General features: G+C 40.5%; 2 protein-coding genes and 1 non-coding gene across 12 annotated transcripts in view; all 3 read right to left on the bottom strand.

The window, feature by feature from the left end:
* The window catches only part of ZSCAN12 (zinc finger and SCAN domain containing 12), a 48,226-nt gene extending 35,823 nt beyond the window's left edge, over positions 1 to 12,403 (bottom strand). For 4 of the 10 annotated variants that reach the window (XM_019985272.2, XM_019985271.2, XM_070777513.1 and 1 more), the window contains exons 1-5: positions 12,324 to 12,403; positions 8,746 to 8,999; positions 6,981 to 7,387; positions 6,587 to 6,734; positions 5,606 to 6,232 (exon numbers count right to left, since the gene is read on the bottom strand). In XM_019985272.2, coding sequence (XP_019840831.2) covers positions 5,619 to 6,232; positions 6,587 to 6,734; positions 6,981 to 7,387; positions 8,746 to 8,935 — 1,359 coding nt within the window. In that variant the 5' untranslated portion in view covers positions 8,936 to 8,999; positions 12,324 to 12,403 and the 3' untranslated portion in view covers positions 5,606 to 5,618. Of the gene's footprint in view, positions 1 to 5,605; positions 6,233 to 6,586; positions 6,735 to 6,980; positions 7,454 to 8,745; positions 9,000 to 12,323 lie in introns of those variants that run through there. The other 6 variants (XM_070777511.1, XM_070777514.1, XM_070777518.1 and 3 more) reach the window with 5 other exon arrangements.
* Positions 12,404 to 17,178: 4,775 nt separating this feature from the next.
* On the bottom strand, positions 17,179 to 17,251 carry TRNAF-GAA (transfer RNA phenylalanine (anticodon GAA)). Its single transcript has one exon. It is a non-coding gene; the product is annotated as a tRNA-Phe (tRNA).
* Positions 17,252 to 18,460: 1,209 nt separating this feature from the next.
* Positions 18,461 to 19,741, bottom strand: LOC109576720 (olfactory receptor 2B11-like). Its single transcript, XM_019985360.2, has one exon. It carries the CDS (start codon positions 19,471 to 19,473, stop codon positions 18,529 to 18,531), a length of 945 nt encoding a protein of 314 aa, XP_019840919.2. The 5' UTR covers positions 19,474 to 19,741; the 3' UTR covers positions 18,461 to 18,528.
* Between the last annotated feature and the right edge of the window lie 2,528 nt (positions 19,742 to 22,269).

Raw genomic sequence — 22,269 nt, 5'->3', positions numbered from 1 at the left:
TCACTTTCATGCATTGGAGAAGGAAATGGCAACCCACTCCAGTGTTCTTGCCTAGAGAATCCCAGGGATGGGGGAACCTGGTGGGCTGCCGTCTATGGGGTTGCACAGAGTCGGACACAACTGAAGCGACTTAGCAAGGCATGTAGGATCCTAGTTCCCTGACCAGGGACAGAACCAGGCTCCCTGCAGTGGAAGCAGAGTCAACCACTAGACCACCAAGGACATCCCACTTAACCATTTCTTGATGTAGTGTCCACTGTCCTAACTGCTGAAAGGGGTGCTGGACTATCCTTCAAGAACCAATAAGCCTATTTAATTGGATTTGAATCAATATTTCTTATACCTTGCTCAATCATAAAACTGAATTTCTTACATCTTGCTCAAAAATAAAACCAAAAATCTCTTTCAGATTGGACTTTTCAAGGGCACAGGGAGGGATGGATACTGGTCCAGGGAACACCTGAAATGAGTTCAACACTAGAGACTTCATAGGTGAATAAAAGGAGCCAGGATGGGAAAAGAGAGAAGTGAGGGAAGTTTAGAAATGTAAAGAGACAACTAAGAATTTCTGGTCTGGAAGACTGGAATAATCACAGAAACAGCCAAGGTCTTCATGCCATTGTCTGTGTCCATGCTCAGTTGCTAAGTCATGTCCAACTCTTTGTGACTGCATTGCCTACAGGTTAAGTCAAATATTATTTCTCAAATAATGAGGAATGTGGATCCTAGATAAAAGAATTAGCATAAGAGAATTAGTACAATCAGTATCAGAAAACAAGGAAAGTTAGTTTGGTGAACTGTAAGTCATTTTAATTGCATGAACCATCATTGCATTCTAAGAGTACATCTGTCTCTACAGCATATATAACATATTTTGTTTCTTGGTGTTTTACCAGCTGTTGAGAAAATTAAGAATTTTTGAAAAGCTATAAAAAAACAAAACAAAAAAACAAGCACAGAACAAATCAAACATTCAACCTTCAATTGCAAATGTAAAAACTCAGTTCATTAGAAATACTTCCTCTAAAATCCTAATCTGTTCATATTTTAAATATTTTAAAAGCTAACAAACATGCTGCTTCAGCATCTTGGAGAAGCATTTAAAACTTATGAACTCAAACTATAATAGTATAAATACTATATAACTATGTGCTCAATTGCTTAGTCGTGTCCAACTCTTTGCAATCCCATGGACTGTAGCTCCTGTGTCCATGGGATTATCAAAGCAAGAATACTGGAATGGGCTGCCACTTCCTCATCCAGGGATCGAACCCACATTTCCTGTGGCTCCTGCAATAGCTCTGTGGATTCTTTACCACTGAGCCACCTGGGAAGCCTATTATATCACTATATGGAGTATATATTTAACTTGAGAAGTTGATTTTATTGCAAACTTATCCTACTATATTTTCTTTAACTTCATCCTAAAATCCCTATGTATTTCTGTTGGATAAGAATTTAAACCTCAAGACACAATAAACTATATACTCTTGAGGAAATTTAAGGTTTTCTTCTTCTAAAATTGTTGATAATACATACAATTAGTCACAGGTAGTGACACTAACAGTTTGAAATGTTAGGTTTAAGAATATATAACAGAACAAAATACATGAAATAAAAAACATCACTTATAACTTCATTTCTCAACATAAGCATTATGTGCACTTCTAATCATCCAAATCTTGTTTTCTAGCTCATGTGGAGGTTGTTAGCTTTTAAACAGAAAGAGTTTGACTTGGACCAAACTAGGGAAAAGAATAAAACAATATACAACATTCTGAAGTAGCAATTTTTCATCTGTAGGAGTACATTGAACTGTGCAGCACCAACAAATGATATATCACCAACTTGTAAACAGAGTAAGGAAGCTTGCTGTTATAAGGCAGAAATATCTGAAGATTACACTGTTTCATGAAAACAACAAGATGTAGAAGGGTGTGAATAGTATGCTATCATTCTGCGTAATCAAGGGAATAAAATTATATTCATATTTTCTTGTATTTACATAAAGAAACCCTGAAAAGTATTAAGAAACTAGTTAAATGACTACCTACAAGGGGAAAGATAGGGACCTTTTTTAATGTTTTGATATTAGAACCAGGTGCAGAATGAATTATCTTTTTTAAAAACTCCTTCTAAGTAAATTAAAATTTAAAGTTAAAAATAATCACTCATTACAAAAATAAATGAAATGCCTCAAATGAGAAATAAGTAGGAGGAATCTTTCTTGGGACTCCACTGTAAATTAAATAGGCTGTACATCTATTGAAACAAATAAACGGGCAGGTTTGTTGAGCTAAAAAGCAAAATTGTAATGCCTTGTAAGTGCTCTAAGTTGCATATGGCAATACAATGCTTCCGATGGCTCAGCAGAAAGAGCACTGCACTAAGAGTAAGGAGAGAGGGTTCTAGTTCCAGCTGCATTAACTAGCTGTGTGATGTTACACAGTCACTTCTAGAGCTTCTGTATCCATATCTGTTAATAAAGGGCATGCAGAAATGACGCTGAGGTCCCTTATTGTGTTCTATTACTCTTAAGTTACCTGCATGTGTATATAATATTCCAATCCAGATTGTTATCACCATAGATATTCCACTTCTTTGTCTCCTGGCCTTAGTATAAAGCTTCATAACACTCAGTGTTAAGGGAAAGGAGTTTTTTAATGTATGACTTTGGTAGTAATCAATAAATAGCACTGAGAAGCATGGAGGCTATAAAAAGCAATCAGCATGGAAGACCAATCATACTTTTCTCTCTACTTTTGTATATGTCTGAAATTTTCCTTAACAAAAGGCTAAATAAAAACCCCAAAATGCTCAAGTCACAGCAAAAATACAGTTAGACCTATATTTTCACAACAAAGATCTTAAGTGAGATATCAGATTTTTAATAATCAATTTCTTGGTTTTTAACTGAGGGCTGAGTTACTAAACCTCTACAGGGAAAAGCCTTTTGTGTATGGAAAGATCCAAGTGCCCCCTTTTGTAGGTTAGAAGGCAAATTTTCCTATCTTATGCAAATAGAAACTAATCTAATAGTTTATATTATAGATTTTACGGAAATTATTTTTAAATTAATTTTTAAATACTACCTTTGACTTTTTGTATTCAGGTTGCATATAATTTTTAAGACTTAAAATAAGTTTTAAAAAACTAGGATAAAGTTTTCCTGAAGCATATCTAGAAAACTTTTTGGACAGATATGTATGAAATTATGAAATCAATGCAATAACAGTGTTGCAAAGTTATGGATGTCACTGACCAAAGAGACTTTGACAGTTGTATTTAAGATACTATGCTTCTCTCAGCCATGAACTCCTTATTGCCAAATTCAGACTTAAATGGAAGAAAGTAGGGAAAACCACTAGACCTTAGGTATGACCTAAATCAAATCCCTTATGATTATACAGTGAAAGTGAGAAATAGATTTAAGGGCCTAGATCTGATAGATAGAGTGCCTGATGAACTATGGAATGAGCTTCGTGACATTGTACAGAAGACAGGGATCAAGACCATTCCCATAGAAAAGAAATGCAAAAAAGCAAAATGGCTGTCTGGGGAGGCCTTATAAATAGCTGTGAAAAGAAGAGAAGCGAAAAGCAAAGGAGAAAAGGAAAGATATAAACATCTGAATGCAGAGTTCCAAAGAATAGCAAGAAAAGATAAGAAAGCCTTCAGCGATCAATGCAAAGAAATAGAGGAAAACAACAGAATGGGAAAGACTAGGGATCTCTTCAAGAAAATCAGAGATACCAAAGGAACATTTCATGCAAAGATGAGCTCGATAAAGGACAGAAATGGTATGGACCTAACAGAAGCAGAAGATATTAAGAAGAGGTGGCAAGAATACACAGAAGAACTGTACAAAAAAGAGCTTCATGACCCAGATAATCACGATGGTGTGATCACTGACCTAGAGCCAGACATCCTGGAATGTGAAGTCAAGTGGGCCTTTGAAAGCATCACTACGAACAAAGCTAGTGGAGGTGATGGAATTCCAGTTGAGCTATTTCAAATCCTGAAAGATGATGCTGTGAAAGTGCTGCACTCAATATGCCAGCAAATGTGGAAAACTCAGTAGTGGCCATAGGACTGGAAAAGGTCAGTTTTCATTCCAATCCCAAAGAAAGGCAATGCCAAAGAATGCTCAAACTACCGCACAATCGCACTCATCTCACATGCTAGTAAAGTAATGCTCAAAATTCTCCAAGCCAGGCTTCAGCAATATGTGAACCGTGAACTTCCCGATGTTCCAGCTGGTTTTAGAGAAGGCAGAGAAACCAGAGATTAAATTGCCAACATCCGCTGGATCATGGAAAAAGCAAGAGAGTTCCAGAAAAACATCTGTTTCTGCTTTATTGACTATGCCAAAGCCTTTGACTGTGTGGATCACAATAAACTGTGGAAAATTCTGAAAGAGATGGGAATACCAGACCACCTGATCTGCCTCTTGAGAAATTTGTATGCAGGTCAGGAAGCAACAGTTAGAACTGGACATGGAACAACAGACTGGTTCTAAATAGGAAAAGGAGTTCGTCAAGGCTGTATATTGTCACCCTGCTTTTTTAACTTCTATGCAGAGTACATCATGAGAAATGCTGGACTGGAAGAAACACAAGCTGGAATCAAGATTTCCGGGAGAAATATCAATAACCTCAGATATGCAGATGACACCACCCTTATGGCAGAAAGTGAAGAGGAACTCAAAAGCCTCTTGATGAAAGTGAAAGTGGAGAATGAAAAAGTTGGCTTAAAGCTCAACATTCAGAAAACAAAGGTCATGGCATCTGGTCCCACCACTTCATGGGAAATAGATGGGGAAACAGTGGAAACAATGTCAGACTTTATTTTTCTGGGCTCCAAAATCACTGCAGATGGTGACTGCAGCTGTGAAATTAAAAGATGCTTACTCCTTGGAAGGAAAGTTATGACCAACCTAGATAGCATATTCAAAAGCAGAGACATTACTTTGCCAACAAAGGTCCGTCTAGTCAAGGCTATGGTTTTTCCTGTGGTCATGTATGGATGTGAGAGTTGGACTGTGAAGAAGGCTGAGCGCCGAAGAATTGATGCTTTTGAACTGTGGTGTTGAAGAAGACTCTTGAGAGTCCCTTGGACTACAAGGAGATCCAACCAGTCCATTCTAAAGATCAGCCCTGGAATTTCTTTGGAAGGAATGATGCTAAAGCTGAAACTCCAGTACTTTGGCCACCTCATGCAAAGAGTTGACTCATTGGAAAAGACTCTGATGCTGGGAGGGATTGGGGGCAGGAGGAGAAGGGGATGACAGAGGATGAGATGGCTGGATGGCATTACTGACTGATAATGACGTCCTGATAGACGTGAGTCTCAGTGAACTCCGGGAGTTGGTGATGGACAGGGAGGCCTGGAGTGCTGCGATTCATGGGGCCGCAAAGAGTCAGACACGACTGAGTGACTGATCTGATCTCAGCCTAAAAATCAGGACACTTTCACTGGCTTTCTCTGGAGCTTCCTATTACTAGAGGATTAAATTATTAATACTATTGTTCTCTCAGGGACAAAGTAAGAACCAGGACCCTGGCTTCCTTGCCCAGCAGTCTGGCATCAGGAAATGTTGCCCTACCTGTTCCAAGGAGCTAGCTGGATTCAGCCATGGGGTGGACTTTCCGATGCTGGATGAGGTTGCAATGGTAGATGAAGTTCTTGCCACATTTGTCACATTTATAAGGTCTTTCTCCAGTGTGAATTCTCTGATGCTTAATGAGGACAGAACGTCGACTAAAGCTCTTACTGCACTGATTGCACTGGTACGGCTTTTCCCCCGTGTGGATCCTGAGATGATGAAAAAGCCCAGCATTCTGGCTAAAGGCTTTGCCACAAACGCTGCACTGATAGCGCTTCTCCCCAGTGTGGAGTCTCTGGTGCTGGAACAGGCCTGACCGCTGGCTGAAGGCCCGCCCACACTCATCACACTCATAGGGCTTCTCGCCCGTGTGCGTTCTCTGGTGCTCAGTAAGGATGGAATTCTGGGTGAAGCTTTTCCCACAGTCACTGCAGACATAGGGTCTTTCCACTGAAGAGCTTCCCCGTTGCCTCTCCAGTCTACCTTCCTGGTCACAGGTCTCTCCATATTCAGGCACTGGAATAGTATCACCATTCAGTTTTTCAGGTGCCTCCACAAGAGATTTCTTTTCTTTAGACAGCTCCCTCTTTGGAGCTAACTCCACATTCCAAGTTCCAGTCTCATTGTCTGAAATAATAAATGGATTACATGAATGTTGTGTTCCCAAAGAAAGAAAAATACTGGTCAGGAGAGTGGGTGGAAGGGGACAAGCAACCATGTTTTCTATTTACTTTCCCACTCTTAATAATTATACTTGGGCTTCAGTGAGAAGATGCCCTGTATCACAATTGCCTGTTTATTGTCTACCTCTCCCACCAGACTGTAAACTCCCTAAGGGCAAGGACCATGTCTACCTTGCTCATCACTGCTTCTCCAGTACCCAGCACAATGCTGGGCCCAAAGTAAACAACAAGTAAACATGCTGAATTGATGACCATTCGGGGAATGACTTAGGCTTCCTGAGCAAATTCTAATCCTCACCAATCTCCTGAATCGGGCCCACCCCTCTCAAGTTCCACTGAGGCCGCTCTTCCAAGGTTTGGAGCTGGCTACTTGATGACTCCTGGGCTGTTCCTAGAGCTGCTTTCTCCTTCACAAGCTCCTTTTGTTCATGATCACGGGCTGGGACCTGGCAAAAATTAAGGACAATTGGAAACCAAATATCAGAGAAGATACTGCAAGGCCTTCTCAGGATCAATGGATAGGAAAAGATGGATCAAGAAACTGGCAAAGAGAAAAGGTGGAGAGATTAAAGAGTCTATTACAGATCAAGTCAGGTATAAAGAAATCCATCTTTTCCTCCTCTTCCTCTTACTGCACTGAAACCCCATGCTTCACCATACAAGCACAAATCCTTGTTCTCCCTTCTTCCCACCTGCTCTCTTGGTTCATCCAGCTCTCTCTCCAAATCCTCCAGCACAATTACCGCCTCTTCTCCACTCACTGGGCGGTGCTCTCTCACCCAGGCCTGGAGCTCCTCAGGCAGGATGGTTAGGAACTGCTCCAGCACCAGCAGCTCCAGGATCTGCTCTTTGGTGTGCATCTCTGGTCTCAGCCACTGATGGCAGAGCTCCTGGAGTCTTCGAAGAGCCTCTCGGGGCCCTGGTGTCTCCTGGTAGCAGAACTGTCTGAAGCGTCTACGAAAGATCTCCCTGGTATGAGGGTTATCTCCTGACAGGCCAGGTTCCTGGCCCATTCTTGTGTGGTCCCCCTTTTCCTCTTTCACTTTCACTGCTAGAAGTCCCTCGTGCATCTCTGGAGTCTGAAGGGCCAAGGCTGTGGCTATTCAGAAAAAGAATCTAATCTTAATAATTCCCTCTTGATCTTTTCTTCTGGAAATTCCAAAATCTAAAAAATAATTTGCAGGAAAGAAAATGAAGAAAATTCTTTTTGCTGGTAGGCACTGGAAGTATTTATACCCAAATCAGTAACTCTAATGAAGAACATGAATGCATGATTAATAATAATAATGATAATGATTAAGCAAATACTGGTGAAGGTAATATAGGAAGGAAAACAAAACCAAAACAATGCCCTCTCCCTGAGATTTATTGAAGGGACTGTTTGATCATCCTGAATGAATCAGCTCAAATAAATCAGTTTGAATATCCTGGGTTTCCATTTGAATGGCAAGATACTAGACTCAGGCAGTTTTTAGTTGAATGGAGGTAAACAAACACTTTGGTTCCAAGATGTCACAGAAGACACTAAGAATCAAGGAGAAAAAGGAAAGAAAAAGGAGTAGGGAGGGAAAGTAAAGAAGATAAATAAATAGAATGAGGAACAACAAAAACAAAAATGTGCCTGGGGAAAAGAAGCTGAATTCTTTGAAGCACGTTAGGTCTGGAGGGAAGAGATGCCTGCTTGGAGCAGGGAAACCTGGAATTGAGACTGATCCCCAGGTACTCCCTCCACAGTCTTGGGCTTCACCTTCTGCACTTTAGTCTACTTAATCTATAACATAGGAATCCTAAAGCCAACCTTGTCTACCTCTCTAGGTTGATATAGAAATTAAATAAGAGCACAGATACAGAGCACAAAGAAGCAGGCAGTTTGGTAAACTCTAAAGTATTATAAATTACCATGACTGTGGGGCTTCTCTGGTGGTTCAGTGGCAAAGAATTTGCCTGCCAGTGCAGGGGACATAGTTTCAATCCCAGGTCCAGAAAGATCCCACATTCTGTGGAGCAACTAAGCCCGTGGGCCACAACTACTGAGCCTGTGCTCTAGAGCCCATGAGCAACAACTATGGAGCCCAAGCACCACAACTACTGAAGCCCGTTTCTCTGCAAAAAAAAGAAACTATAGAACTGAGAAGCTTGGGCACCACAGCTACAGACCAGCCCCCTCACCCACTGCTAGAGAAAGCCTGCATGCAGCAGTGAAGACTCAGAGCAGTCATAAATAAATAATCTTTTTTAAAAAATTAATCACTACTATGACTATTTTTCTTATAAAATTTTCAAATATTTTTTCTTATAAATTTTATTGAAAGATTAAATGAATATCCTAGTGATCTAAACACAATGGCAAAAGAATCAGAAAGTAGTCAACTGGAGTGGGCTTGGCTCATAGATAGTAAAATGAAGGAAATGTTAGTTTTACTATTTTTAAAATACAGAATTTTAGCTCTTTCTTACCTTTTAATTTCTTGGAAACTGTTTCTCTTTGAAGCTCCTCAAGGATGGAGAGTGGGCAACTGTATGTAAAATAAGTGCTAATAAAGAGACAAATGTCAGAATTTCCAATGGTGATCCAGTAACTAAGACTCCATACTCCCAATGCACGAGGCCTGGGTGTGATTCCTGGTTGGAAAACTAGATTCGACATGACACATCTAAAGATCCTGCATGCTGCAACAAAGGTCAAAGATCACGTGTGCTGAAACTAAGACCTGGAACAGGGAAATATATATAAATATTTTTTTAAAAAAGAGACAAATGTCTATGACCACTTAACCTTATGAACAATCTTAATCAGGACAGGCAATCTTCTGAAAGAAAAATAATTATGTGACCTAGTGATTTCCAAGCACCATTCTTGGGCACAGGCTTTCAAACTTTTTTGACCAGGGCCTTTAGTAAGAAATATTTTATATTATGACCCAGAACACATATACATGTGCATATGAGTATATGCTTGTGCATGTGTGATATACACAAACACAAAAATGGAAATAATTTTTTTTTACAAAATACCATGTATACTTACCTTATGTGATATATACTCTTATTTTTAAAATCCTAGTTTTTAAAATGAAAAAAACAAAAAACCCTGGTCATAACCCACTATATAGATTACACGACCCACATAGGGATCATGACTTATAGTTTTTTAAATATTTTTGTTCTAATTTTAAGTAAAATTACTGTAATTCACTGTAGAAATAACCCTACATCATTCATAAGTATTGGCAGGCATCACAAAATTTAAAAAACTAAGGATAGATTATTTAAGTTGTTAGTGAACATTGATCATACTACAACTAAAAGAAAAGTTAAATTCATATTGCCATTATTGGTTATAGTCATCAAAGAAAAAAAAAAAGCACATTGGTATGAGACAGCATCCTTCACAGGTTACCTGTGAACATTATCCCTTCACAAATTTCTAACATCTTTGGCTTGCTTGACTTCTATAGACCACCTCAGGAAGAGTGGAGACAGTTTCTACTCAAAAGATAGGATCCCTGAATTCATGTTTTCCCCCAACTCACCACCACTCTGACCACATTATCTTTTTCTGTTGAACTTTTCATATGCCAATTCATTCATTTAGCAAATATTTACTCAGAGCCTACCATATTCCAGGTACTCTTTTGGGCTACAAACAAAAACAGTTTTCACCTCAAGGAATTTACAGTCTTATAACAATAATTGACATTTACAGTGCTTTTAATGTACTGGGCACCATTTTAGATGCTTTACATATATTAACTCAATTAATCCACAAAGCAACCATGAGTTAAGGTACTATTATTAACCCCATATTGCAGATGAGAAAACTGAGGCATAAAGAGTCTATATCATTCTCCCAAAGCGTCACAAGTAGTTAGTGGTGAGGCTGCAATTCAAACCCAGAAAACCTACCTTTAGAATTCATATTCTCAATCACTATACCACTATCTCTCCTCTATGTAGGGGGAAGAAGGAGACAGGAGGACAAAAGGGGGTCAGAGGGGCCAGATGATAATTAAATGTATGTCAAGTAGTGATAAATCCTATGCAGAACAATAAATGTAAAGGATATAGTAAGAGGGAAGAAAGGTTTCTATTTTATGTGGGTTAGTCAAGGAAGGCCTTGTTGATAAACTATTATTTGAGCAGAGACCTGAAGGAAGTGAGGAGCAAATCATGGAACTATCTGGAGAAAGACTGTTGCATGCACGGGAACACTGAGTTCTTGGAGGCAGGAACATGTATGCATTTTTCAAGGAACAGTTAGTTAACCAATGTGGCTAGAAGAGAGAAGGCAAACAAGACAGGAACAGGAGATGAAGTCAGGTTAGGAACAGATCATGAAAAGCCATTATAAGGGTTCTGCCTTGTACTCTAAGAGACGAGGAAAGCTACTGGAAGTTTCAAGCAAGAGGGGTGATAAAATTTTACTCAGTTTTAATATAAAAACATAACTGGCTGCTGCTACAAAAGACTATGGGGAAAGCAGAAGCAGGAAGAGAAGCTAAAGTAATAGTTCAGGGGTGAGATGGTGGTAGCATGAACCAGGTCTGCTGAGCTTGTTTTAGGGTGAGAAAGTTTTGGGGTACAAATTACTCAATTAACCAAGATTGGTTTCAAAGGAATAAACAACCACTTGTTTAGTCAACTTTTCAGGCCCCTGAAAAATATCTTTTCCCTATTTGCTACCTACTCATCTTGGTTTCAAGTCAAAGCTTTTCTGTTCACAGACAATGCAACTGAAGCTTTGAGCTCTGCCAACAGAAAACCATTTCTGATATGCACGGGTGCTAAGTCGCTTCAGTGTGTCTGACTCTTTGCGACCCTATGGATTGCAGCCTGCCAGGTTCCTCTGTCCATGGGGCTCTCCAGGAAAGACTGCTGGAGTGGGTTGCCATGCCCTCCCCAGGTCATCTCAACCCAGGGATCCAACCCGCGTCTCTAATGTCTCCTGCATTGGCAGGCAGGGTCTTTACCGCTAGCGCCACTTGGTGCTATTCTGGTCCATGGTGTTTCAAATCTTGACTCAATTTCACTGAGATCAATTTCCCTCTTCTCTGTCATCTTTTCTACTGATCAAAGCGCAACACCAGCGAGTGGGTGGGAAAACAGGTGTACACACACAAATGAAATGGCTGCTTCATCAGGTTTGCAGACGGCACACGTCCTCAAGTATATTCCTCTCTCTAAACTTAAATCCTAACTAGAAGTTCAAGATTACTAAGGTGTAAAAGGGGTAGCACCATATTCAAATAAGGGAACTCACTTCCCTTACAATAAAGCTAATACAGAAAAAAAGAGCTGAGTCAGCACGGCAAAGGGTTTAAGAAAATGGACTCTGAAGTCAGACTCCCTGGATGTGAATCCTGAGTACACCCCATTACCAGCTGTAAAACCCGGGGCTAGTTACTCAACTTCATTTTCTTCCTGGGCCTTAAAAAAGTAAAAAAGGTGGCGGGACGGGGAAGTAACATACTACTAGTGTCTACCTCATAAAGTTATTAGAACTAAGTTAATATCGGGAAAGTGCTTTGAACAGTGCTGGCGGACATGAAAGTGCTATTTAAATATTCGTGTTTTGTTTTGTTTTGTTTTAAATCAACAGTTGGCAAGAGCCTATACATTCTTGAGTGAATCAGACTAAAAGAGGCTGTGGCAATGTTATAAAACTGTCGTGCTCATTGTTTAAAATAAGCCCCCAGTAGAGAATGGCAGCCGTGGGAAAATACAAACCATTCTGGCTATCGGAACCTAATCTTATCCTAGGATGCAGGGAAAGAGAGTTCCGAAGGACACCGGTGCTAGGACCAAGTGTTTGAAGGTTTCAGGAACAGACGAAGGGGATGGGGGTGGGGACACGGACGCTGACTTTCAACTAACAAGGCCCTTGCAGGTTCCGGGGCAGCCTCCTCTGCCCCTCACCTTTCCAGCCAAGCCCTGGCCAAGAAGACCCGCTGCCTCCTCCCCACACCCAGTCCAGAGTCACAGCGCACAGTCCGGACTTTTCAAAGGCCCTGCGGTAGCCCGACTCCGAAGCTCACCGGGCAGCCGCGGCACCACCTTCGAATCCTTGACAATCTCAGCCTGGATAACGATAAACTACAAAGGCCGGAAGTGCGTCACACCGCGGCTCTCAGGGTGTGTTCCTTCTAGTAAGCCCGGAGGTTTTCACACCTCTGTGGTCGCTGCTCTGAATCCCCTGCTAGGCGTAGGGAGGCGCTGGCTTTCATAGTCTCTTTCAAGGGGCTGGGGGTGGGGTAATACAATAACTGTCCAACACAGTGTTTTCTGTACACTATTTCATTTACACGTACTCACTCACTTATTCTGCATAACAGTCCTGTGGGTTCGGTATAATTATATCCGTTTCAGCTCAGTTCAGTCGCTCAGTCGTGTCCGACTCTTTGCGACCCCATGAATTGCAGCACGCCAGGCCTCCCTGTCCATCACCAACTCCCGGAGTTCACTCAGACTCACGTCCATCGAGTCAGTGATGCCATCCAGCCATCTCATCCTCTGTTGTCCCCTTTTCCTCCTGCCCCCAATCCCTCCCAGCATCGAAACCTAAGGCACATTCTGTCTACATTTATCAATTACTATTTCCTGCAAAGAAAGCTTTGTGTGCACCTTATTTTCTAGCACAAGATATTCCAGGCTCATTTTATACTTTTCCTGCCTTAGACCTGGAATCCTCCATTGCTCCATGAAGCTGTGGTTCCTTTTAATGTAGAATGATATACAGAAACTAAGATCTGAATTTTGAATAATAAACTCATTGCTACTGGGATAGATCAGTATCCCAGTATCCCTATCATTAGACCCCCCCCCCTTTTTTTTTAGTAACACATGCGTGCGTGCTAAGTTGCGTCACTACCGTCCAACTCATTTGCGACCCTAGGGACTATAGCCCACCAGGCTCCTCTGTCCTTGGGGATTCTCCAGGCAAAAATACTGGAGTGGGTTGCCCGGCCCTCCTCCAGGGGATCTTCCTGTCCTAGGGATCTAACCCGCGTCACTTACATCTCCTGCATTGGCGAGTGGACTCTTTACCACTTTGGCCACCTGCAAAGTCATCACTAGACCTTAGGGCTGGAATAAAATATACATATGATAAGGATTTTATAAAATATTTCCAATTCAAATACAACGTCACAGATTTCTTTTTCATTTTCACCATTGCACATATGATCTTCCCTTCTTCCACAGGAAAAAAACCCTGTTCCCAACAACATCCATATAGTCATTCAATTTGGTCTTACAATATATATTTTAAATTTTTTCAAAATTAAAATATCAACACCATTAGCAATAACACATCTACTATGTACAGTTCTAAATTTCTTTGCTTGCTTTATTTGTTCTTGAATTGTATCTCATTAAGGGAGATAGAGTATATATACATAACTTATTTGAATTCTTTTCTCTGTGTAGTTATATTATAAATTTGATATACAGTTAGTCATTTGTTTCTGTTTTATTCAGTTTCAAGATTTGCTTTCCTTTCTTCCTTCTCCTTTCTGAATATGAAAAACAGCTCAAAATTAAAATTACATAAAAAAATATATATATTCAGAGTTTTGTTTCAATCCCTAACTCTTTTATCTCCTATATACTCTTGCCCCATTTTTATTAGTTTTATCCTTTCCTTCTTCCTACTTCCTTCTCTTATCCCTTCCCTTCCTTTCTTGTACAAAAACAAACTTTTACCCCTTTATATCTATAAATAATGTTATATATACCCTTTTGCATCTTACTTTAATAGAATAAGCTGGTGCACGTGCATGCTCAGTTGCTTCAGTCGTGTCCACCTCTTTGCGACCCCTTGAACTGTAGCCTGCCAGGCTCTTCTGCCCGTGGGATTTTCCCAGCAAGAATACTGGAATGGGTTGCCATTTCCTTCTCCAAGAATAAGCTGGAAATCATCCTAAATCTGTTGATGGAAATAATCTTTTTCTTTTACTGTGACATGGTACTTCATTGCATTAGAAAAGGAAATAGCAACCCACTCCAGTATTCTTGACTGGGAAAATCTCATGGACAGAGGAACCTGGTGGGCTACAGTCTGTGGGGTCACAAAGAGTCAGACACGACTGAGCAACTAAGCACACACACTATTGTTTTTTTAACCAATCTTTTAGGGAGCGTATTTGGATTCTTTCCAGTATTTTGCTTTAACAAATAATGCTGCAATGAACAATGAAGAGAGAAGGGAGATGTCTTTGTAAGCGTTGTATCATTTTGCACTTTCAACAGCAATGTGAGATAGTGCCTGCTTTCACACAACCTCCCTAATTGTATGTTTTCAGGCTTTTGAATATTGCCGATCTGATAGGCCATTAGGTACTGTATGCAGGTCAGGTAGCAACAATTAGAACTGAACATGGAACAACAGACTGGTTCCAAATAGGAAGAGGAGTATGTCAAGGCTGTATATTGTCACCCTGCTTATTTAACTTCTATGCAGAGTACATCATGAGAAACGCTGGGCTGGAGGAAGCACAAGCTGGAATCAAGATTGCTGGGAGAAATATCAATAACCTCAGATACGCAGTTGACACCACCCTTATGGCCGAAAGTGAAGAAGAACTAAAGAGCCTCTTGATGAAAGTGAAAGAGGAGAGTGAAAAAATTGGCTTAAAGCTCAACATTCAGAAAACTAAGATCATGGCATCCGGTCCCATCACTTCATGGCAAATAGATGGGAAAACAGTAGAAACTGTTGGGGGGCTCTACAGTGGAAACAGTGGCTGACTTTATTTTGGGGGGCTATAAAATCACTGCAGATGGTGATTGCAGCCATGAAATTAAAAGACACTTACTCCTTGGAAGGAAAGTTATGACCAACCTAGACAGCATATTAAAAAGCAGAGACATTACTTTGTCAACAAATGTCTATCTAGTCAAGGCTATGGTTTTTCCAGTAGTCATGTATGGACATGAGAGTTGGACTATAAAGAAAGCTGAGCACCGAAGAATTGATGCTTTTGAACTATGTTGTTGGAGAAGACTCTTGAGAGTCCCTTGGACTGCAAGGAAATCCAACCAGTCCGTCCTAAAAGAGATCAGTCCTGGGTGTTCATTGGAAGGACTGATGCTGAAGCTGAAACTCCAATACTTTGGCCACCTGATACAAAGAGCTGACTCATTTGAAAAGACGCTGATGCTGACAAAGATTGAGGGCAGGAGAAGGGGATGACAGAGGATGAGATGGTTGGATGGCATCACTGACTCAATGGACATGGGTTTGGGTAGACTCCGACAGTTGGTGATGGACAGGGAGGCCTGGCGTGCTGTGGTTCATGGGGTCGCAAAGAATCAGATACAACTGAGCAACTGAACTGAACTGAAAGAATTACAAACTAAATGCTAAAATCCCTGTTAAAAATGAACTCACAGTGCCAAATGTTGGCGAGGATTATGGAGCAATGGAAATGTTCATAAGAGTGTAAATTGGCAACACCGTTTTTGGGAAACTCTTTGGTATATCTACTGAAGTTGAACATATGCATATTCTACGACACAGGAGTTTCACTTTTAGTTATATTGCTGCCAGCAGAGTATATATATTGTATATATATTTACATCTGAAGACACACTTTAGCCACATTTTTTATAGTTCTAAACCAGAAGCAATCCAAAAGTCCATTAACAGCAAGATGAGTGCAAAAATGGAAGTTTATTCATAAAATGGTATACTATGAATGATGAAAGTGAATGAACTACAGCTACAAGCCAAAGTGATAAATTTCACAAACATAATGATGAGTGAAACCAGACACAAAAGATGCATATTTCATGATTCCATTTATATCAAGTTTAAAACAGGGAAAAGGAATCTCTGTGTTAGAAGCCACAACAGGGAGTAAGAAAGGAATAGTTAGGGAGGGAGCACGACTGGGGTGTTCTGGGGAACTGGTAATGTTCTATTTTTTGATGTTGGTGGTGGTTGTGTGGTGATTTCACTTCAGGAATTTCATTTAGCTGTACACCTAAGATTTGTGTACTTTTTAAATATATATACTATATTTCAATAGTTTTTATTTTTTTAAATCAAACCATTTCTAGAGATGAAGAAACTGAGAAATGGATTTAAATTATTTTTCCTCCGGCTTTTAAATATTATTATAATTATTGAAAAATATTGTCATTATTGAAGTTTAGTGAGTTTAAGGACACTCCAACTCAGGAGTTTCATCAGTTCTCATTCTCCGGTTTCCTCTTTTCCTTCTCCTTATTATATTCCTCCCCTCTTGATAACCACTAGACCACTGTATCTCCAGTTTCTCATTTTGTTTCTTGTACCTGTTATCATTCATTCATCCAACTATTCACTGATCTTTTAGCACACATTCATTAAGAGTAGGTACATGCACTTTAGAACTCAAAATGCCATGACTTTATTTAGGACTGAGGCAGGCTGTTGATTACCCACTAAGTAAGTAGCTCCTTTTTATTAGATATCAGAAGTTGCATTTTTTGTCTGTGTCCATCGGCACCTGGAATAAAAATTAACTGAGCAATGAAGTTTGGAGAGCTTCCTAACTGGTGACCACACTGAGATGCAGGAGAGGCATGCCCTGAAAGTGAATGGATGCTCTGCCCACTGCTCCTCCCTGTCATATCTTGCCCTATGCATATCTTGAATTTGGCTATTCCTGAGTTATATTTTTTATAATAAATTGGTGCGTGTGTGCTAAGTCATGTTTGACCCTTTGAGATCTATGGACCACAGCCCTCCAGGCTCCTCTGTCCATGGGATTCTCCAAGCAAAAATACTGGAGTGGGTTGCTGTGCCCTCCTCCAAGGGATCAAACCCATGTCTCTTAGGTCTCCTGCATTGGCAAGCGTGTTCTTTACCTCTACTGGCCTGGGAAGCCCCCCAAAAAAGTGCTTTTCTGCCAAAACCTGGGATTGAACCAGGGACCTTTAGATCTTCAGTCTAATGCTCTCTCAACTGAGCTATTTCAGCCCCAAGATAAGTTAGTAAAAGTATGTAAAATGTTCCCTTGAATTTTGTGAGCTATTCTAGCAAATTATCAAATCTGAGGAAGGAGTTGTAGAAGCCCTTGATTTTATAGTTGGCTGGTCAGAAGTACAGGTGGCCTGAATTTGTTATTGGCTTCTGAAGTGGAGGTATGAGAACAGGTAGTTAACTAGATGTGAGCTGAGAAAGGGGGTGGGAGCAAGAGCTAGTGACTGGAAACGGTCCATCTTGTGGAGACAGGAGTCCTAGAGGCAAAGAAAGGCTGCAATAGATGGGCATTTCTGGTCTCTGAATGTCACCTTTTGCTCATTATGCCCTCAATTACAATAAATTTAGCCTTGCAGAAAAGAAGTACCCATTAGGCACTGACACCATGACACTTCTGCTCAAGACCAAAGAGGGGTGAAAATCCCTCTTCCCCTGGGGAAGGTAGAGCTGGGATGAAAATCAAGAGATTTGACCCGAAACCCCTGCCTCTTCAATGAATATTGTCTGTGCAATCATTTTCACATTCCATATAACCAGCTTGCCGAAGGAACTCAGAGCAGCTGCTCATCTGATCCTGCCCACTCTCCCTCCTGAGAGTATACTATTGCTTAATAAATTCTCACTTTGCTGTCTTAGCTTCCCTGTCTCAACTCTGAATTCTTACTGCAACAAGAAGAGAACCTATTCTCCAATAATAAAATTTTGTGGAATTGAGCCCTTAATCTGTGAGGTCTATGCTAACTCTGGGTAGTGTCAGAATTAAATTGAGAGGGCTTTCCTGGTGGTTCATTGGTTTAAGAGTCCACCTTGCAATGAAAGGGACACTGGTTCCATCCCTAGGCTGGGAGGACCCCACGTGTACAGGGAAACTGAGCCCATGCACCACAACTAATAAGCCTGTGCTCTGGAGCCATACTGAAGCCTGTGCACCCTGGATCCTGTGCTCCACAACAAGAGAAGCCACTGCAATGAGGAGACCCCTCACTGCAGCCAGAGAGAGTAGCCCCCACTTGCCGCAGCTAGAGAAAGCCTGCACTGAGCAAGGAAGACCCAGCACAACCAAAAAATAGAACTGAACTGTAGGACATCCCAGTTGGTTTTAGAGAACCAGATATTGTGCGGAAAAAACCCTACGTGTTTGATATCAGAAGTGGTAAACAGAACACACAAAGGTTTTTTTTGACTTGACTTTTGAGCATGATTTTGATGGAACATCTATTTAAAGGAGGATATATTTCACGTTATTGTTGAGCTTTCCTATTCAGAATAAAGCATCATATTTTCTTGGACAAAATGGCCCTCCTCAGAAGTCTCCTCAAAGCTCCTTTAACATCCTTGTTCCTCAAGGTGTAGATGAATGGGTTGGCCATGGGAGTAATAACACAGTAAAACAGCGTCAGAACTTTGATAAGGTCTTGAGGGCTGTCCCCTGAAGGCTGCATATAGATGTAGATGCCAGGGCCATAAAATAAAGACACCACCAATAAGTGCGAAGAACAAGTGTTGAAGGCCTTAAGTCTCCCACCAGCAGAAGGAATTCGAAATACAGCTTGTGCAATATAACTGTAAGAGACAAGAATCATGGAGAGGGGACCCATTATCAGGAAGGTGGCCACCACCGCTAAAGTAAGCTCATTGACTGTGGTGTCCACACAAGCCATCTTAATTAGACCAGGCAGTTCACAAAAGAAGTGGTCCAGTTCTTGTTTCCCACACAGAGGCAGCTGGACTGTGAGTGTGGACTGCAGTAGTGAATTGGCCAGACCAATGAGCCAAGCAGTGCTGGAGAGCTGCCGACAGAGCTTGTGGTTCATGATTACAGGGTATCTCAGAGGCTTACACACAGCTACATAGCGGTCTAAGGCCATGGTGCCAAGCAGGACACATTCAGTACAGCCTAGCCAGTGAAATACATATGCCTGGGTCATGCAGCCTATATAAGTGATGTTCTTGTTGGGTCCGCCTAAGTTGAACAGCATTTGGGGTACAGTTGTGGTGGTGAAACAGAGGTCCAGGAAGGAGAGGCTTGTGAGGAAGAAATACATAGGACTTTGGAGTTGGGAATCTAGTTGGGAAACCAGAATAATAGCAATGTTTCCCAATAGTGTGAACATGTAGGAGGTTAGGAGGGCAAAGAAGAAAGGAACATCCAACCATGGATATTTGGTAAAGCCCATGAGAATGAAATCCTCTGGAAAACTTTCATTCATGTGCTTCATTGAATTTTGATGAGAGACACCTGCTAAAATCAAGAAAAAGGATGACTTTAAAAACCTTGATTTGGTTCTTCCCTAGTGATCCAGTGGCTGAGACTCAAATATTCCAATGCAAGGGGCCTGAGTTCAACCCCTGATTAGGGGATGCCACAACTAAGACCTGGCATAGCATGCATAAATGAATGAATGAATAAAAACATATCTTTAAAAAAAACCCTGAGTTGGCAGAAGTTTTGATGATACCAGGGGGAAAATTATACCCTTATGGGGGAGCAATGGGGTATATCCTCAATAGAAACATTAAGGAATATAATAATTAAAATTAATATTAAAATTCACATTTGAAAAAATCCTCTCAGTAGAGAAAGTGGCTTCATTTTCCCCCCCTGTATCAGTGCCCTATGTGATAGGTTAGTGGACATTCATCACTTGTTTTGGCTATTCTGTATGATTAAAGAGGCCACTAGGAGGCAGTTTTCTCCTAGCTACCTTGCAGCTAAATGAGTGTACAACCTAAGAGGTGGGGGCTTGGGTAGGTGCTTAGATCATGAAAGTAGAGCCTTCCTGTAAGGGGTTAGTGCTCTTATAAAAGAGAACCCACAGTGATTCCTGTCCTTTCCACCAGACAAAGTTACAGCTATACGGTGCTATCTATTAGCCAAAAGGTGGGCTCTAATCAGACACTGAAACTGCCAGTGCCATGATCTTGGATTTCCCAGTTTCCAGAACTGTGAGATAAATGTTGTAAATAGGTCTCCTGGTCTGTGACACTTTGTTACAGCAACCCAAATGGACTAAGACATATGTCATCAGGGAAATGCAGATTAGAACAACAATCAGATTCCACGACACACCTATTAGAGTGAATAAAATCCAGAACAGTGACACCAAATGCTGGTGTGGATGCGGCACAACAGGAACTCTCATTCACTGGTGGGAATACAAAATGGTATGGCCACTTTGGAAGACACTCTGGCAGTTTCTTACAAAACTAAACATACTCTTAATCGTGTGATCCAGAAATCACACACCTGGGTGTTTACCCAAAGGAGCTGAAAACTTATATCCACACAAAAGCCTGCACAAAGATGTTTGTAACAGCTCTACTCATAATTGCCAAAATTTGGAAACAACCAAGATGTCCTTCAGAAGGTGAATGGGTAAATTAACTGTGGTACATCCAGACAATTCAGTGCTAAAAAGACACAAGCTGTCAAGCCACAAAAAGACATAGAACTTCAAGTGCTAATTACTAACTGAAAGAAGCCATCTGAAAAGGCAACATAATTTACAGTATGATTCCAACTATCGTACAGTATGTTTGGAAAATGTAAACCTAGGAATACAGTAAAAAGATCAGCCAATGTATAGGAAGAAGGGAGGGATGACTAGGTAGAACACAGAGGATTTTTAGGCAATGAAACTACTCAGTATGATATAATGGTGTATGCGTGTCATTATACATTTTTCCAAACTCACAGAATGTACAATACCAGACAGAACCATAATGTAATTATGGATTTGGGGTGATTATGACTTCCTGAATAGGTTCATCAGTTGTAACAATTGTACCAGCCTGGTGCGAGATGTTGATAAAGGAGGAGGTTATGCATGTGTGGGGAGTAAGGGTTATATGGGAAATCTCTGTACTCTTGCTCAGTTCTGCTGTGATATAAAACTGTTCTAAAGATAAAATCTTAAAAATCCTAATACTTCCTTACTGAGTGCGATGCAGAGTAAAAGGAACAATTCTCCTCATGGCCCTCTCCACCAAGTAAACAGGGTTAAGACTGCTGCAGGCTCTGCCAGGGCAAGAAACACTACAGGTCCTTGCTAATTTGGGGCAGAAATGTGGAGACAGTATACGAGAATGAATTCTGAGATTGTTATGAATTTATCATTGTTACCTTTATCAGAGAGGCTTGTTTCAGTTTACTGGCTGGAGCCATGGGTATGATTTTAATTTTTTTTTCTGTTGTTTTAGTTAACACTAAAACCTGGGTTTAAGGGGTCCCACCTAAATGATGTTGACTTGTCAGAATTCCCTTAGCATATAGTAGAAGGACCCTGAAGACATGTGTGGGTTATGTAATATTTGCATTAACTTGATTGATGAAAACAGACTGGTGATGAGGACAAGATTCCTTGTAATGTCTCCAAAAACAAACAAAAACAACAGGAATTGTATAATTTGATCATCTATGAGAACTGAGAGATTTATTTTTTAGGTAACAATAGTTCATTACATGATTCCACTGTGGCTAATGTTTATAAGGTCGTGGAAGTGTATACACTCCACAGTGATCAAACCAAAAAGATATAAGAGGATCTGGAGAGTGAAGCATAGATCTCTCTCTCTCACCCTCACTTTTGCTCTCTCTTTGTTATGTAAGGGTTAAAAGTTCTCATTTTTTGTAGTAAGTAATAAATCATATTTAAAAGTAAAAATGCAGATAGAATAAAAGCATGTTATTAAGAAATATGGGTATATAGAAGAAAACACTAAGTTATTAAAAATGTGTTACCTCAGGAGAATGGGAATTGAGAGTGAGAAATGATGAGGAAGGGAACTGCTATTTTTCATCGTAACCCTATATATTATTTTATTTTTTTAACTGTAAACATATATGTCTTTAATATAACAGAAAATTAAGTATGAAGGAATGGAAGGGATCTGAATATTTACCAATGATGGTGAAGGCATTGAAGGGATATACATTATCTGAAAGCATGGAAAGCACACCTCATCAATTGTTGCAGCACAGGGTCCACAATGTGAGGTGGTGGAAAATCAAGTTG

The sequence above is a fragment of the Bos indicus genome, chromosome 23 (genome assembly GCF_029378745.1).
Source record: "Bos indicus isolate NIAB-ARS_2022 breed Sahiwal x Tharparkar chromosome 23, NIAB-ARS_B.indTharparkar_mat_pri_1.0, whole genome shotgun sequence".
In the NCBI taxonomy this organism is placed as follows: Eukaryota; Metazoa; Chordata; class Mammalia; order Artiodactyla; family Bovidae; genus Bos; species Bos indicus.
This window is presented reverse-complemented; position numbering and strand designations above follow the sequence as displayed.